Source organism: Triticum dicoccoides, chromosome 2B (genome assembly GCF_002162155.2).
Source record: "Triticum dicoccoides isolate Atlit2015 ecotype Zavitan chromosome 2B, WEW_v2.0, whole genome shotgun sequence".
NCBI lineage: Eukaryota > Viridiplantae > Streptophyta > Magnoliopsida > Poales > Poaceae > Triticum > Triticum dicoccoides.
This window is the reverse complement of record NC_041383.1, coordinates 380,561,648-380,580,181: the sequence shown is the minus strand read 5'-3', so window position 1 is coordinate 380,580,181 and position 18,534 is coordinate 380,561,648. Positions and strand designations below refer to the sequence as shown.

At 46.3% G+C, this 18,534-nt stretch overlaps 1 protein-coding gene and 1 long non-coding RNA gene across 2 annotated transcripts; one reads left to right on the top strand and one right to left on the bottom strand.

The window, feature by feature from the left end:
• Positions 1-3,527: 3,527 nt before the first annotated feature.
• On the bottom strand, positions 3,528-4,431 carry LOC119367717. Its single transcript, XR_005176413.1, has 2 exons — positions 4,291-4,431; positions 3,528-3,862 (listed from the first exon to the last, which is right to left on the bottom strand). It is a non-coding gene; the product is annotated as an uncharacterized LOC119367717 (long non-coding RNA).
• A 77-nt stretch (positions 4,432-4,508) lies between these two features.
• LOC119367716 lies at positions 4,509-8,443 on the top strand. Its single transcript, XM_037633154.1, has 2 exons — positions 4,509-5,056; positions 8,344-8,443. The coding sequence occupies exons 1-2, from the start codon at positions 4,558-4,560 to the stop codon at positions 8,364-8,366; spliced, it is 522 nt and encodes a 173-aa protein (XP_037489051.1). The 5' UTR covers positions 4,509-4,557; the 3' UTR covers positions 8,367-8,443.
• The last annotated feature ends 10,091 nt before the right edge of the window (positions 8,444-18,534 follow it).

The window sequence follows — 18,534 nt, the reverse complement described above, 5'->3', positions numbered from 1 at the left end:
GTGATCTGGCTTGCTCGGTCGGCTTTGGTGTTAGCCCATGTAATTACATTATTAGGTCGTTCAGGCTTCATATTCTCAGTTGTAAGTCGTATCGTTGCCTCTCTCTCTACCGCTCGCCACCGCCATTCGCCATGAAAGAAATGGCAGCCAGCAACGCAGATGAAGAGACGCCATTTATTGCCCATGGTGCAGCATTCTTCTAGTGTACAAGATGACCCTCCTATCCCCGTCCTCCACGATCCATTTATAGTAGATCACGAAGCCACTCCCTCGACTTCTAATCCCAACTCCTCCACCTCCTTTCCTTTCCTTCCCTGTCGAGTAAGGCTGGTCATAGTGGGAGTAACATAAATAGTAACATACATGCCACATAAGCAGAAAAAATGATGTGTCACGTGATTAATGAGGAGAGAGGCAAGTAGAATAACATAATATGTTACCATCACATAGCGCTTTCCAATGCCAAATGAGTCTACTAAGTAATAAATGAAGCTCTATATGTTATCACACTTATGTTACTACCCACTATGAAGGTAGTAACATAGAGTAGTAACATGTGCATATTACTAGTCTATGTTACTCTCCACTATGACTAGCCTAAGGACTCCTTCGGCCCGGCCACGACATCGTCGTCGACCAGCGCGTCGCTAATCGCAAGATTGATCACCACACCTATGACTCGGAGTTCATGGCTTTTATCTCCTTCGTGGATCCCATCCTCAGGTTTTTCCCTGATTTTTTGATTTTATGTATATCCCTATTATAATGTCAGATATTATTCCATCTATGAAAGTGTTTGTTTGTCTTCCTACCATCTATGCCTATTCTTTTGATCTTTTTTGGAATGAGGTTCGGGCCTGAATAACAAATCTACTCGTGCTTAACACTACTGATGTAAACACATGAACTACTCTTCTTTATAATTACAGATTGCTTCTCCAGAGAACCAACACAAAATCTCATGCATGTGTCAAAGGAGAATTGCAGAAATAGCAGGAAAGGGAATTCCCACAATCACAAGAAATTGGTTTGTTTCTTAACCACATTCTGTATTAAGATGCTTAATTCCGTGCAAATATGGTTGTTTCTTCACAGGTTAGTATAGTATGGTCTAATCAATTGAGGTGAATCTTTTCCTTGAAACGCATGGATGCCAGTTCGCTTCACATTTCTTTAGGTTTTTCTGTTTTGATTTCTCAGCAATTATTTATTATTTCAATCTTTTACTGTTATTTATGCTTATGTTGCAGGCGTATGACCAATGGTTGGAAGCACCCAACTGAAACAACTGTGTGAAATGTGTCACAGAGGCTTCTAATTATCGATGTGGCAGTTCAAGGATGGACTTCTATTTTGTCATAACTCATAACAGCAAGTTTCTCCTACAAGTACAGAAATTTAGCATTGATTCCATAATAGGATATATAGGCCTATTATATATTTTTTGTACTTTTTGTTTAACCCTCATCTTCGTGTCAACTAAAAAGAAATCCTAATTTTCAGCACAAACCCATGTATATTTCTTAATTTCTGATTGTAGGATCTTGCTATCACCGCCACGCAAAGCAACTGGGTAGGCAAAGATATATCTCAAAATGTACTAACCCAATTATATTTCTCATTCTTTTTATTTTCTAGATGTGCAACAAGTATCATGTTCTTATATATCGCAATTCAGTTTATATTGTGTTTGCTGTCTTATAACTGTTTTATTTTGATGTAGCCTTTCCCTGCTTGACCTACTTCTTGCAAAGTTGATATTAGGATGAGGGTGTCAAATTTTGCATCTTTTGGGCTCGGGCAAACCATCTGCCACTTTTAGCTCTTATTTTTGTGCAGCTATTCTCTCAAAGTGCTGATCACAAGTGTATATTCAGATTTTGACTATGGCATTTGTTTTTTACTCTGCCATTTATATCATCAGAGCTATATCTAATATACGTTGTTTTCAAAAGCATTCAACTTTTTTACTTTGTGTGATTTATTTACCCTTTTCTTTATCAGTTGATTATTCTTTTCTTATGAATCATCTACGACGCCTTTTTGGATGTGTGTAGGTCATTCGTTAGGTAAGAGCTCATTATGTGTTTATTATCGGTCAGCTTTTTGTTCTCACTATCCTGAAATAAATACTACGTTGTTTTCTTCCTTATTCTATTATTGCAAGTCATTGATCTATGTTGTTCCACTACCCTCCTCACTGTGATCGCGGAGGAAATATTCTTGAAAGCCCGTGAGTGAGCTATAGATGTACGATGCAACAGTACTTTTAGGACATTGCAATTTGAGAAGATGTATCAATGTTAAATTTTCTGCATTGAAATGTGCCAAACTGATAAATATCTCACACTATCATTTATATTTTTTGTTCATATCTCTATAAATCATTTCTTAATTTCCTGCCGCAACGCGCGGGGTATCATCTAGTTCTTGTTAGTATATCCTTCCGAGATGGAAAGCTTTACAACCAACATGCAAGGAGAGTTCGTTACGTCATGTGGAGAGCGTGAGAGCACGTCATGAAAAGAGCATGTGGTCTGGTTAGTGGGCGCACCTGATATTCTGAAGAAAAAACTAGACAAAGCTATGCAAAGATTCAAGTCACCTATCGACAGCTGCTATGAGTCCAACAATGATCGCCGGCGGCGGTGCAGTGCAGCGGTGAATCTCTCCAGAAGCACAAGCATGCCGAGTGCCGACGACAGGCCAAACGTCAGCCTGAGAGATGCAGGGAACGTTCGCCCAGGTTCCATGGTGAGAAAACTGCCACTCAAAGACACAGGAACATTTTTTATTATAAGCGCCACTTGTGCGGACCTGGCCGTGAAACATCTCTTGCTCTTTAGGATCACGGAGAAGAACCACTGTAGAAATTAAATGAATTTGAAGTTACTACTCCCTTCGTCCGGAAATGCTTGTTGTAGAAATGACTAAAAGTTGATGTATCTAACACTAAAATACGTCTAGATACGTCCAAATATTTCCGGACGGAGGGAGTACAAAATAAACATTGTGAACTGTCGCATGAGGGAGCTCGGCTGGGGCTGGCCTGGTTGAGCAGATAGCAGATGCAAGATCGAATTGAGATGTGTGTTTGGTGTACTTGCATGATATGGGCCATGCTCACCTCAGATGTTGTTTGGTAGGGTGCATGAGGCCAAAATAATATGAGAGATGTGGAATTTGATTCTAGGTACTTGTACATGGATTTAAAATAATTAGCAGATAGTAGGGTGCATGAGGCCAAAATAATATGAGAGATGTGGAATTTGATTCTAGGTACTTGTACATGGATTTAAAATAATTAGCAGATAGTTTTGGTGACATGCACTCCAACTCAGATATCTTTGCTGATTGAAGTAAAATTAATATGATAAATATACTCCCTCCGTTCCTCCGCTCCTAAATGTAAGTCTTTTTAGATATTCAAATGTACTACCACATACGGATGTATATAGACATATTTTAGAGTGTAGGTTCACTCATTTTGCTGTATGTAGTCACAAGTTGAAATCTCTATAAAGACATATTTAGGAACGGAGGGAGTAGATAAGAAATCATAATATCCTGACTCTTGCAAATTTCATATGAAGATCCTTTGAATCAAAGAGGCAGCTAAACAGGGAAAGAAAACAAATGAAAATCCATGTACTACTATGTGTACTCCATTGTCAACATTCATGAGGTCCTATATTTTGCATACATACACACAGAACAGCTAGCTCCGACCTCCAAAGGCACTTTTTACTGTATATCTGCTCTAGCTAGCTGATCTCTTGATCCCAACAGCACAAATACAAAACAAAACTAGGTTGTCTCTCTTGTTCTTCTTCCTCTAGCTAGCTGATCTCTTGTTCTTCTCCTGATCAAATCAAAAGAAAAATATGCACAGATTATTCGTGAAGTCAACAAATTATTCATGGTGTTACAAAAAACATGCAGAATCATCTCTAATCCATAGGATCGCACAGCCAGATCGGGCCTCTACAAGGCCAGCGGCCGAACCAATTAGGAGATCGAGCTGCTCAACCGGCAAGGGCAAACCGAGCAGGTCTGTGCTGTTCACACGGGCTGCCGGCAGCTCCCATAGGCAGATCGGCCAGGCGGCCACGGGTGCACGGCGGGTGCGCGCGCGCACGTAGTCTACGTGCCGCCGGAGTCCCGTGCCTGCTCCCACGGCCGGGCGGGCGGCCGCGAGCGACGGCGAGCAGGTCGCCAGAAGCTGGGGACGGGAGGGAGGGACTAGATCTTGGGACAGGAGGGAGGGGGAAGAGAGAAGGAGAGCTTTACCTTGGCACCGGCGAAGAGGAGATGCGGCAGCGGATGGGAGAGAGAGCGGCGGAGAGAGGGGAAATGCGAGCCGACGGGATCGGAAGAGGAGACCTAGCTCGCAACTTTTGGGAGATTGGATCATTTGCCCCACTTTACTTGGGCATTAAATGATTTGCCCCATTTTACATAGGATTAGATCATTTGCCCCACTTTTCATTTTTCTTTTGATGATTTGCCCTTTCCAATTACTGTAATCATTTTCGATTTTGTATCCCTTTTTTCTCCATGCGAAAAGACACAATTACCCCTGTGGCTAATTTACAATTCTTCTCCGCTTTTGGACTGATATTGCATCGACGAGCTCACTATTCTTCTTTCCTCTGTTCTTCTTTCCCCAGTACACATACGAGAGGAGGCCGACGATGGCACTTTGGCCTTGATCTTGGCAGCAGCGGCCTAGCGCGGCAGCTCCCGCTGCAGATCGTCGGCCGGCGCCGGCTGCTCCGCTGCAGCTCGGCGGACCGGCGTGTCCCGGGGCTCCCACTGCGGCTCCTCGGCCCGGGGCGGCGGCTCCCGCTGCAGCTCGGCAGACCGGCGGTTCCCGGGGCTCCCGCCGCAGCTCGACGGACCAGCGGGTTCCATGGCTCCCGCTGCAGCTCCTCGGCCCGGGGCGGCGGCTCCCGCTGCAGCTCGGCGGCCCGCCGCGGCGACTCCCGCTGCAGCTCGGCGAACCGGCGGGTTCCGGGCTCCAGCTGCAGCTCGGCAGATGGCGCGCTCGTTGCTGGTAAAAATTACCTTCTTCCAATGATTCATGGATTTACAATTTTGTTGTGTGTCAGCTCGTTGCGTTGCCGGTAATAGCTATGGCTGGACGACAGTGTTGATAGTACTAATTACCCTATCAGCTGGTACTGCTTCAATCATGGAGCTGGGTACATTATATAAAATGCTTTGTTCAGTTATCTCCTCCAGATGCTTCAGACTTTAATTGTATCACACTGAAAATATATATGCTTCATCTTTTGCTGGATCTCTTTAGTCACTGGTCAGAGATCTATATATATGATGTGCATCTTGGCATATGCATTTCGTTGGAAATTGACAGCATATAACATCTTCATAGATTAAAAAAAAGACTGACAACATATGTTCACTTAGCACATGGAATTGAGAGAATATATCACACCGAAATCACGAACTGATGCCACAAAAAGGTTGCTTGGTTCAAGTGACATGATAAATTAATCCGAGTTTACATCAAGCAAAAATATATATTTTTCTGAGCCAATATCTTTGAATTTTACAAATTTCAACACCTCTACGAATTTAAAATAGAATTGAATGCACTAAAATTAGAGCTTCTTCCTCTTTGGGGTCAGTTTTTCTTGCATGCCGTAGAGCGTGAAGGGAAGTGAGAAGTAGGTGATGCTGTAGAATTAACAGTACTTGTCCCAGATGGCCGTGATGCATCGTCTCCAGCTATGGCCATAGCAAGCCTCCTGCATGTTTACACACCAATGTTATAAAAGTAGGATTTTTCTTTTGCATGAATCAAATGTGCATATGACAAATTTAGTAGGAACCTCCTTGTGATAGGCCCAGGGCTGTTATGAAGGCTGGGAGGCAGTGTGATTGTTGTTGTGCGTGTACGTGTCGCAACAACAACTGGAGCGAGCTCGTGAGCAGACACATCACTAGAAAGTTCAATCACACCGGATGTTAGAAATGGTTTAATAGTACTAATTTGATACTAATATAAAGGAGATACTAGTGTATGGCTTACCTCTCTTTAGCTTCATTTTTTTTGCAAGTTGCTTTCCTGTGCCCCAATATCCCACATTCTTTGCACCTATTTTTGCTGCCAAATCTCTTCTTTTCTTTTTCCTTTTCCTTTTCCTTTTCCTTTTCCTTCTCTTTGTCACCTCCTTCTTGGTCATTTGTTTTGCCATTATCATCTTTTTTCTTTCGTTTGTTGCCACCACCGTCTTCAAGGCAACTTTTGATTCTCTGCTTCCTCCGTCTCCCAACGGAGCTCTTTAAATCTGGTGGCACCATCTCAAAATCTAGATTAACATGAGGCCATTGAGACTTGTCCGTGATTGGTTCAATCTCTCCAGCATAGGCAGCCCGGAACCTACTCACAGAGTAGTATTCATGTACATATGGTTGAAAGTTTACATCTGCCGTCTCTATAAGGAATGCAAGTGCATGCTCACATGGCTTTCCAGTGTGTTGCCATTCTAGGCAAGTGCACTCACGGCTGCCTATCTTCACAACATGCCTAAGATTATTCTTGCTAGTGTCCTTGACCTCACAACTTTCTCCGGTTGATCTTCCAACAACCAAATGGTCAAGTTGCCTAGTTCTATTATTTATTTGTTGAATGATGGCAGGCAATATCTCTCCCTGGAGCATTTTCCCAATCCTTCTCCTTCTATAAACAAGTATCATAATTTTCTCTCTTATTGCATCGGCTAGCTCATCCATGGGCAGCTCCTTTGTTCCTTTGATCCAGCTATTGAAGCACTCAGCTAGATTATTGTGAATGTAATCACATTTTTTTTCTGTGTTGAAGTCACATCTCATCCACTTTAAGTTATGATAGGTACACAAGTAGGTATTCACTGCAGGTTCATCTTCAAATATCTTGCCCATATGATAATTAAATGTTTCCAGACGATAAGCCTTGGCTGCTAGCCACATGCGACCAAAAACATCTCTGTGAAACTTCTTTTTGAAGTTTGCCATTAGATGCCTAAAGCATTCCCTTTGCTCAGCTTGAGGGAACACAATTTTAACTGCATTCTCTAACCCTTTGCATGCATCGGTACAAATAGCTAGAGTTTGAAGATGTCCTATTGCCCTATGAAGTTGTTGCATAAACCAAATCCAGTTACCCTCGGTCTCCGTACCAAAGAAACCAAATGCTAAAGGAAACATCCAATTTTGTCCATCTAGTGCTGTACATGCTGCTAATTGACCATTCCACTTTCCAGTCAAAAATGTGGAGTCTATGCTGACATATGGTCTACAACCAGCCAAGAAGCCATCAATGCACGGCTTAAGTGCCATAAAAAATCTGCGGAAATGCACTTCACCTCCTTCCCTCTTGACATCAACCTCGACAATGCTACCAGGAGATCTTTTATCAATCTCAGCTTTGAAATTCAATAATGACTGAAAGCTTTTCCCCCATGTCCCATATAAACTATTCTTGGCCCTTTCTTTTCCCTTGTCAACAGTATGATACCCAATAGTACATTTGTACTCGGCCTGTAGCTTTTTTCGGAGCTTGCTGGCACCAATGTTTGGTTCAGTTTGAAGATACCCCATGGCCTTTTCTGCCACCCATGCTTGGTCTGCCATGCTTGTAATCACTGCAGCGGTTGATGAACACTTATGAGATTTTACTATCTTGTTTACCTGCAGAAAACACAATACCAACCACAGGAAGAGCCGCATCAGCAAGTAAATCCTCATAAATATCAGCCACACATGCATCAACATTTGCAATGGAGGCTTTCATAGCTTCTTCAGATACAATTTTCCGATGCTCAGGTTCGTCATTGATGCCAAGCAGCGAGCACATGTTCTCTTCTGTTATAGGAACATCAATTTCTTCATCATTCATTGGTGCTATCTCAATCTGGGACCAATCAACGCTTCCTTCCATAGTTGATACATATGTATCATTGGTAGCCACCGGCCGAGACCTACTTGGAAAACAAAAGATTTTTAGTTATGGAGGGAACATAAGGGCATCATCTAACTAGTTAGCAACTATTAAAAGTATGCTACATGTATGCAACTGCAGGAAGGTAACAATAAGGAGGTCTATCAAAGCCTGCAATCGGTAAAAAAGGTCGTTGACATCCTGACTGATTTTGTTATGTTAGGAAACAAGTAACAGATTGTTTAATATTCATTTTCCAGTAAAACTAAGTGTATGCCCATGTCATTGGATTCATGATCCTCCTAGAAGTATTCATCCACATGGTTTAAAGATTTGGATAATTTTAGAACTTTATAATCCTGAATCCTGATAATTATGTGTCCATCATATTGTTGCAGTTGCAGGGTTACTACAAGTGTAGCAGCGTTAGGGGCTGCCTAGCGAGGAGGCATGCCAAGAGGTTCAAACCCTTGATCCGTGTGGCACTGTGTGTGTTTGGGGTGGGGTGGGCCGGGAGGGAGGGGAGGTAATATATTGACCAATCTGGAGCAGATCGTGGTGATCCATGGACGCAACAGTCGCCTCCCTGTCCGGCAGTCTGTGGGATCGTCTCAGCGGCCATCTGTGTGAAGCCTCGCTGTGCAGGGGTCGTCGGAGTTGATGGCTTGGGGGCCGGCGGTGGATCCGCCTCTCCACTAGCCATGAACACCACGACACAAGCAACAGAATCAATCTATGATTTGTTAGTAGTTGGTTCCGTTGGGTAAAGCCATGTAAAGAAAGTAGATATGATTTGTTCCCTGTTAATTAGTTGCTTCGGTTGGATACAACCTTGTAAAGAAAAAAGATCTGTACAGTGTCAAATTGTAAATTAGCCACATGGGCAATTGTGTCTTTTCGCATGGAGAAAAAAAGGGATACAAAATCGAAAATGATTACAGTAATTGAAAAGGGCAAATCATCAAAAGAAAAATGAAAAGTGGGGCAAATGATCTAATCCTATGTAAAATGGGGCAAATCATCTAATGCCCAAGTAAAGTGGGGCAAATGATCCAATCTCCCCGCAACTTTGCACGCACGGGTGCAAGAGCGGGCCTGGCTCGGGGAAACGGCCGTTCCCTGCGTTTCCGCTCAGCCTGGCTGGGAGCCCGATTTTGCATCAGTCGGGCCTAGCCTAGTGAGACGCGCAGCCTACCAGAAAATTGCATGGTGGGTGCAATGCAGGTGCAACCCAATAAACCAAACACGCCCTAATGATGCTAATAGTAATACAGTACCTTACAAATGGCGATCAGGGAGAAACGTGACTTGTTTTTCTAGAACAAAGACGCTAGGAGCGTCCGAATTTAAATTAATAAAGCCCACAGACGTAGCTTGTGCACCATCGTGACGGTCGCGGATTCACGGCATATGCGCCGTGCCATCTCCCTTGCTAGCACCTCTCGCGCTAGCTCGGCTCGCAGTGCTGCCACCTTCCTCCGCATGGCTGCCCTGTCTGCCTCCAGCGCCTCCACCCTCACGTACAGCTCCAGCGCACCATCCACGCGCTCCTCTTCCGTGTATCCACAGCCACCACTACACCATGACAAGAACTTTGGGGTCACTATATCTGCCGGGAAAACTAGCCAATGGAGGCAGAATATTCGCCGGGAATGGTTTTTGCCGGCATATACAGACTGTCCTAGAAAGTCCTGTCGGGAAAAACAATTCCCGGCAGTTACAAGAAAGCCCAGCAGTTCCTCTGACCTGCATGTTAGAGCCTTTGCCGGCAGATAGAAGTCGTGGAGAGAAAAGAGCATTAGGAGAATGCCGCTAAACCTGGCAGCATCTATGGAGTCGTGGATTTTCATGCAAGTTTTGCTCATTGTCCATCGGCACGGGTGTCCTGCCATTGCCGACAACATCACCTTATACCCAGATCGATTTTCCTTCGTCTACATATATTATGCAGCAGATATCAATGCCCAAAGGAACCAGTTCAGGTGAATGAAGCTTCAATTCTGAAAAGTGAAGTTATCAATGTCCTACAAAAACAAATCTGATCATACAAATCAAACAAGCTCAATGGGCTAAGAACATAAGTCCTATAAATCAACTTCAAAGGAAAAACTCAATCCATTACAAGAGAGTAGAGGGGGAGAAACATCGTAAGATCCAACTATAATAGCAAAGCTCGCGATACATCAAGATTGTGCCAAATCAAGAACACGAGAGAGAGATTAAACACATAGCTACTGGTACATACCCTCAGCCCCGAGGGTGAACTACTCCCTCCTTGTCATGGAGAGCGCCGGGATGATGAAGATGGCCACCGGTGAGGGATCCCCCCTCCGGTAGGGTGCCGGAACAGGCTCCCGAGAGGTTTTTGGTGGCTACAGAGGCTTGCGGCGGCGGAACTCCCGATCTAGGTTATTTTCTGGAGGTTTCGGTATTTATAGGAATTTTTGGCATAGGTTTCACGTCAGGGGGGTTTCTGGGCTGTCCACAAGGCAGGGGGCGTGCCTAGTGGAAGTGGGCGCGCGGGCCACCCTCGTGGGCAGCCCGGGACTCTCCTGGCCCAACTCTTTCACACCAGGGGCTTCTTTTGGTCCACAAAAAATCGTCAAAAATTGGCACGTCAATTGGACTCTGTTTGGTATTCCTTTTCTGTAGAACTCAAAAACGAGGAAAAACAGAAACTGGCACTGGGCTCTAGGTTAATAGGTTAGTCCCAAAAATGATATAAAAGTGTATAGTAAAGCCCTTAAATATCCAAAACAGGTAATATAATAGCATGGAACAATAAAAAATTGCGGATACGTTGGAGACGTATCAGATGGTTGTGTGTGGCAATTGAGATCATCAACAGCAGAGCTACGTTTACTGTCTCCATCTGCTGGGACTGCACCCTTTAGAGCGCTGGGATGCTTAGTGCTTATCTTCGAATTACACTCGAGCAACTTCTGTCTTTTCTTTTTTGTATTCATCAACACTGCGCCAGAGTCTGAAATACCCATGCATAAAAAAACAATAGTGTGAGTATGGGTGAAGTGTGTGCACAAGTAGTATAGTATAAAGGTAGCAGATAGCAGGTCGGTGAGAAATAAATGATGGGAGACATATGATAGATCTACAACATGCATGGCACATGAAATTACTAGATTCTAGGATTTTGAAATATGAGCACAGGGATGGCTGGGAAATGCAGATGCTCCTCCAGCACACCACAAAGTGTGGTCCTATGAAAATAACAGTCGACTGAAAACAAATATGCCAGTCCATTTTTTCTGCACCATCCGATGTACAAAGAACAGGCAGACCGCCTTCATCTACCTCCAGCCAGTCTGGGTTACAATCTTCCTTGAAACGCCAGCGACCACTGGCACAGTCCGCTGCTTCCGCCCTCCCCTCGACCTCACCGCACTGCCATGCTTGGCACCGCCCCCGGCCATCCCTTCAAGCCCCACCGACCTCCAGATCGGGCGCAAGCAGCTCCTACGCCCCACACCCCTATGATAGACATTGATGCGCCGCTTCCTCAGTGAACAGGCCGGCTAGGTGCTCCGCGCGCCTAAGCGGGTGCTGCTTCTTTTGATTGCGATTCGACTGACCCGAATTGAAATCCAGGCGGGCTACTGACCTATAGCACAGGTGAAATAGTAAATGGGAGGAAACCTTGTGCATTTAGTTTCATGAAGAAGATGTAGTACGAAGCGCTCAACTAGTTTCTTTCGTAGGATGAATACGGTGTGAGCAGAGATGTAAGATTTGCACGAATAAGGGAAGAGGAGTACCTCTTTTTGCTGGCAGTGCTGTGTCCTCCTTCTATTTTTCCAACGATCTTCTTGTGGTTCACTGGAAACGAGAAGTTGTGGAGGACGATGGAGCCTTGGATGAACCCATGGCCAAGTTGTTGAGTGTGGTGCGGTGGCTGTCTGTCGGCAGCGGGGAACCAGATCCGAGGCGGCGAACGATGGCGTAGCGGGAATAGCTCCGGTGCGGTGGACGGTTGCGACTGTGGAGTGGCAGCGGTGAGGCGCAGGAGGGCGTGGTCGAAGTGGTTCTGGTATGGCACACGTCGGCATCGGCGTCGTGGAGGCAGCTCTGCCTAGGCTTCAGCTACTAAGTCCTTGAGGGCGTTACGGTTGCGGTTGCGTTGGACGACGACGTCAGGGTACCGGCTCCGGCGTGATGGAGGAGGGTGGCTGTGGATTGGGCGCGATGGGGTGGAGGACGGAGGAGGTTGGGGTTTCACGGCTGGTGGAGAGGGCGTTTTGGCGCCCATGGAGTATGAATTGGGAAACGGAGGGAGGGGAACTAAGGGTGAACAATGTTTCGGTTTGGGACGCGCTTGTTTGAAATTTGGGGAAAGTTACATACTTTGCCCCCATCTAAAATTTCGGACATATTGCGGGTTGGGGGTAGGACAGTAATCTCAGGTGTCCCAAATGGTGGGCGGGATTGATTTCGGCCGAGCGCATGGGTGTTTAGGCGCCCACGGCGTATGAATGCTTCTCGGAGGCGGTTGAGACTGGCGTCTTGGTGAATTTGCAAACCTACCCTGGTTTAGACCTTTGGACACCGGCCCGATAGGCTACACATGCCAGAGTCAGGACAGTAATTTCATACCACCAATCGTTAGTCTTGCGTGGTTTCAGGTGACTAGAGGCTTATTTGGCACTTCGTTCAATATTTGGGAGCAGAAGCATTAATGTTTTCGGTTCTCTTGAATTGAACTTTCAGGATTTGTCAAACTTCACAAATCTTTACTCTTGAAAATCCTAAAACTACCATTATTTTGGAATGGAGCGGGTACATTTGAATATACATTGTACATGAGTATATATTAATAAATATGCAACTTACCTCAGTTCATGCATGGTTCTAGAAATAATCTCCTTGGTTGCAAAAAAATAGTTAGACATGCTATGAGTATATAGCATGTTCAAACACACAACAAAGATTGATGCCCCCTTTTAGATCTGATTTACAAATGCCATTATCTCGGGTTCAAATAGATGAATGCGCTTCCTATGAATTCAAATCTTTGAAACCCCCTTTATGTTGAATTCAACATGTATTCTATTTTGTAGCTAGCAATTTGGAATGTATCCATGTAAGACAAATGTATAAAGTGCTTCACACTAACAACATGGAGTGCACTAATTAATGTTTATATGAATTGCAAAAGCAATGCATTGCCTGTATTTCAAACCGCTCTCACTCTATGGATCGATATATGAAATAAACACATGCACATGTAAGAATTCAATAGAGTATGGGTGTCTGATAGACCGATTTTCATTCATACGCAAATTGCAAAATTATGATCTCATCCAAAAATAATAATGCCATTTATATTTAATGCGTAGAACCGCCTTTTACACGTAGATGCACTATGCCTCGGCCCGTTCTCACAAACGTGCTATATATCTCTCTATCTAACTCATAGATGCACACACTTTATATACATCGGCATTTCTCTTTCACACATGCTCACAATCTCTCCCGGGGTGTCGGGGTGTCTCACGCACACACTCCCTCTGTATCTCTCTCTCTCTCTCTCTCTCTCTCTCTCTTTCTGACTACTATGTACCACTCTTTTCACTAATCTCAGTTGGAATACACTATTTCTATCACGTGCATATATACACAAGCACCGTCTCTACTAGCCCTCTGTACGCAAATATATGTGCCTACGTGTCTCCCGCACGCACATTATCTTTAGGCCTATCTCGCACACATTGCCCCCCCCCAGACACACACCTTTCTTAGTAGTTGGCAGGTATGATTCCATCAGATCATTCGATAGGATATCCCCGACTGTTAGGCTGGATGCTAATACGAGGCAAAGTTTTACCCAAGTTCGGACCCTTGAAGTTGAGGAAAAAGCCTACTCCTGGTACTGTATATTAGTGATAGGGGTGTGTACAAAGTACACGTGAATACCAGGCATTGTGCGTGTGTGTATACTATCGACGAACTAGAATCGAGGCTTCTATAACATACTCAGGGCCTAGGGTTACAAACCATATATAGTCCGCTTATCACCAGGGGGGATAGAGTCCTCCACGACTCTAATAGCTTCGGGTTGTACACCGAGTCCTCCACATGGGTCTTCATATAATGTGTCTCGGTCCAACCTATGTGGCGTAGGATGGAATCAACCCATGAGTCCTCATGTTGACCCACCACAACTAGAAATGATGTGCCCACCCCAACTAGAAATGATGTGCCCACCACACCACACATGCAATCGGCCACTAAGAAAATAAGCATATACAATAGTACAATGTTATACATGAAAGTTAATTGCATGGTGCATCCAAAAATATTTGTTCTGCATTGTGAATGTTTATATTTTCTCCTAAAATATTAGTCACGAAAAGAGAAACGAAGGGCATATCTCTCCTTGTCTCCACCGGACACCCCCTCTTTCTACACCACTTTCACGTACGCAAACAAACTATCTCTCGACCCTCTAAAAGTATGCATGCCCATGACACATTCACGCGTGACGGTTACCGTATTTCAAGCAAAAGCACTATACAGTCGGTGGATTTCAGAAATATGCTCATTACGGTCACCGTATATATTCTCATGGTGATCATACGGTATCTAGCTCACAATATGTCTCCGTATTTTGTTGATGACACTGACAGACATTGTATTTGATACGTGCTTCATATTTTGTTGACGACACTTACGGTCATTGTATTTGAAGCGAAAGCACGATATGGTCACTGGACTTCAGAATAAGCTCATCATGGCCAGCACATACATTTTGTGGCGCTAACCAACCTGTGGTTGGATGGTTAGGAGGACAGTGGTTTCTCGAGCCCACCAGGGTTAAAGTCCTAGTGCTCGCATTTATCCTGGGTTAATTCCAGTATTTTCCGGCGATGTGCGTTCAGTGGGAGGATATGTTCCACTCGACTACGAGGCACTTATGGTGACTTCGTGAAATCTCAAGATCATATGCTGGCTCACTCTCTCGAAGGTGCTCATAGCGGTAGGGTCTGTGTGTGTGCTTATAGCGGTGAGTGCTTGCGCCTATATATGAGCGCTTGCGTCTATACCATGTTAAAAAATACATCTCGTGATTATACAGTCATTGGATCACCCGTACAACTTCGTATTTTGTTGATGACACAATCAATTGACGGTTGCCTTGAGAGGCTGCTTTGTACTTCCGCCTCTCCAGGGCCGCTGTGTGCTCCTCCATTCGGAGAGAGCGTTCGGTGTTTCCATTTACCGTAATGACTCCGCGAGGACCTGGCATCTTGAGCTTGAGATATGCGTAGTGCGGCACCGCATTGAATTTTGCAAATGCGGTTCGTCCGAGCAGGGTGTGATAGCCACTGCGGAATGGGACTATGTCGAAGATTAACTCTTCACTTCGGAAATTATCCGGGGATCCGAAGACCACTTCGAGTGTAACCGAGCCTGTACAGTTGGCTTCTACACCTGGTATGACGCCTTTAAAGGTTGTCTTTGTGGGTTTAATCCTTGACGGATCTATACCCATTTTTCGCACTGTATCCTGATAAAGCAGGTTCAGGCTGCTGCCGCCGTCCATGAGGACTCTAGTGAGGTGAAATCCATCAATGATTGGGTCTAGGACCAATGCGGCGAATCCGCCGTGACGGATGCTTGTGGGGTGGTCCCTTCGATCAAAAGTGATCGGGCAGGAGGACCATGGGTTGAACTTTGGGGCGACTGGCTCCAATGCATACACGTCCTTGAGAGCATGTTTCTGCTCCCTTTTGGGATGTGGGTTGCGTATATCATGTTCACTGTCCGCACTTGCGGGGGGAATCCCTTCTGTCCTCTGTTGTTCGGCGGCCGAGGCTCCTCCTCGTCATCGCTATGCAGCCCCTTGTCTCCGGTTTCGGCACTTAACTTGCCTGCCTGCTTGAACACCCAACAATCCCTGTTGGTGTGGTTGGCTGGTTGTTTGGGGGTGCCGTGTATCTGGCACGAGCGATCGAGTATCCTATCTAAACTGGATGGGCCCGGAGGGTTTCTTTTGAATGGCTTCTTCCGCTAACCGGGTTTAGAGCCTCTGAATCCGGCATTAACTACCATATCCTCAGTATTGTCGCCGTTAATGCGGCGCTTGTGCTTGTTGCAACGTGACCTGCCATTGTTGTCCTTGGTATCCGAATTGCCAGGGCTCTTGGTTATGTTATTGCTACGAGCTAGCCAGCTGTCTTCTCCCGCGCAAAAGCGGGTCATGAGTGTCGTGAGGGCTGCCATAGATTTCGGCTTTTCCTGTCCTAGGTGTCGGGCAAGCCATTCGTCTCGGATGTTGTGCCTGAAGGCTGCAAGGGCCTCGGCATCCGGACAGTCGACTATTTGATTTTTCTTGGTTAGGAACCATGTCCAGAATTGTGTGGCCGATTCCTCTGGCTGCTGGATTATGTGGCTTAGGTCATCGGCGTCTGGTGGCCGCACATAAGTGCCCTGGAAGTTGTCGAGGAATGCGGATTCCAGGTCCTCCCAGCAACTAATTGACTCTGCTGGCAGGCTGTTAAGCCAATGCCGAGCTGGTCCTTTAAGCTTGAGCGGGAGGTATTTGATGGCGTGTAGATCATCACCACGGGCCATGTGGATATGAAGGAGATAATCCTTGATCCATACCACGGGATCTGTTGTGCCATCGTATGATTCAATGTTTACGAGTTTAAAACCCTCTAGGATTTGATGATCCATTACTTTGTCTGTGAAGCACAGTGGGTGTGCGGCGCCCCTGTACTGGTCCATGTCGCGATGTAGCTTGGATGAGCTTTGTCTGTTGTATTCGGCCTGGCCGTATTTATCATATCCGGCGTGACGGTTATCGTCACGTGACGTAGGACGCCCACGCGATCCGTAGATCGATCTTGTTTGCCTTGCCTTATCCTCCAATATGTCTCGCAGGTCTGTTGCGTTTCCCCGTGCTCTGGTATTCTTGGAGCGGCGCTGGGGTGCGGCTTGGGTTGAGGGCCGAAAGACCTCTCTATCGCAGCCACGGGGTGGCTGATCAGGCGCATCGTACACTGGTGATGTAGGTTTAGTTGCTTCCTCCTCTAGTTGGGATAGCAGCCTACGCTTTGGGTAACTCTTGGAGGGGCGTTCGAGTTTATACTCTTCGGCCGCCAGGACATCAGTCCATCTGTCGGCTAGCAAATCTTGGTTAGCTCTAAGCTGCTGTTGTTTTTTCTTGAGGCTGTTCGCCGTGGCCATAAGCCTGCGTTTGAAACGCTCTTGTTCGACGGGATCCTCTGGCACGACGAATTCGTCATTGTCGAGGCTTGCCTCGTCTTCGGAGGGAGGCATATAATTGTCGTCCTCGACCTCCCTATCTGCCGCTCTCTTATGAGGGCTGGATCCTTCATCCTCCTGCGCTGAATCCTGCTGGAGGGGTTTGTCTTCGGCACTGTCCGGGGTGTTGATGTCTCCGGTGCCGGACTCGCTGTTTTTGCTTTGGCGGGATTTAGAGCGGCGCCGCTGACGTCGGCGCTTGGGTTGCTTCTTGGAGGGGTCATCCTCCGTTTTTTCATCGCCATCCCCTCCTTCGGGGGTGTCCACCATGTATATGTCATATGACGAGGTGGCTTTCCAGTGCCCTATAGGAGCTGGTTCTTGGTCGTCTCCTTCATCGGCGTCCATACCGTCGATGTCTTCGGAGTCGAAGTCGAGCATGTCGGTTAGATCGTCGACAGTGGCTACAAAGTGGGTGGTGGGTGGGTTTCGAATTTCTTCATCGTCCACATCCCAACCCTGCTGACCATAGTCCGGCCAGGGCTCTCCTGACAAAGAGAGAGATTTTAGTGAGTTCAGGATATCGCAGAAGGGCGAGTGCTGAAAGACGTCTGCGGCGGTGAACTCCATGATCGGAGCCCAATCGGGTTCGATCGGAAGGGGTGCGGAAGATTCAGAGTCCGGAACGGAGTCCGGCACCTTGGAGTCACGGGCCTTGCAAAGGACTAGGCTGGTATTCGGCTCTATCGCCGTAGAGATTGTGGCTCCTGGGGCGGCGTCCAACCGTCCATCCCTGACTAGCGCAGTCGACTCCGAGCTAATGATCGGAGCGGACACCTGAGCGGCGCTCTGGGCGCTGTCCGGCGGCAGAGCTAGATCATGCCCGTCGTGACAGTGCGGCGCGCTCGGCCGTGGCTCGAATCCGTCGAAGATCAAGTCCCCGTGAATGTCGGCCGTATAGTTTAAGCTTCCAAACCTGACCTGATGGCCAGGGGCGTAGCTTTCGATCTGCTCCAGATGGCCAAGTGAATTGGCCCGCAGTGCGAAGCTGCCGAATATGAAGATCTGTCCGGGGAGAAAAATCTCACCCTGGACCGTGCCATGGTTGATGATCGAAGAAGCCATCGGGCCTAAGGGTGACGACACAGAGCAACTCTCAATGAAAGCACCAATGTCGGTGTCAAAACCGGCGGATCTCGGGTAGGGGGTCCCGAATTGTGCGTCTAGGCGGATGGTAACAGGAGACAAGGGACATGATGTTTTTACCCAGGTTCGGGCCCTCTCGGTGGAGGTAAAACCCTACTCCTGCTTGAGTAATATTGATGATATGGGTAGTACAAGAGTTGATCTACCACGAGATCAGA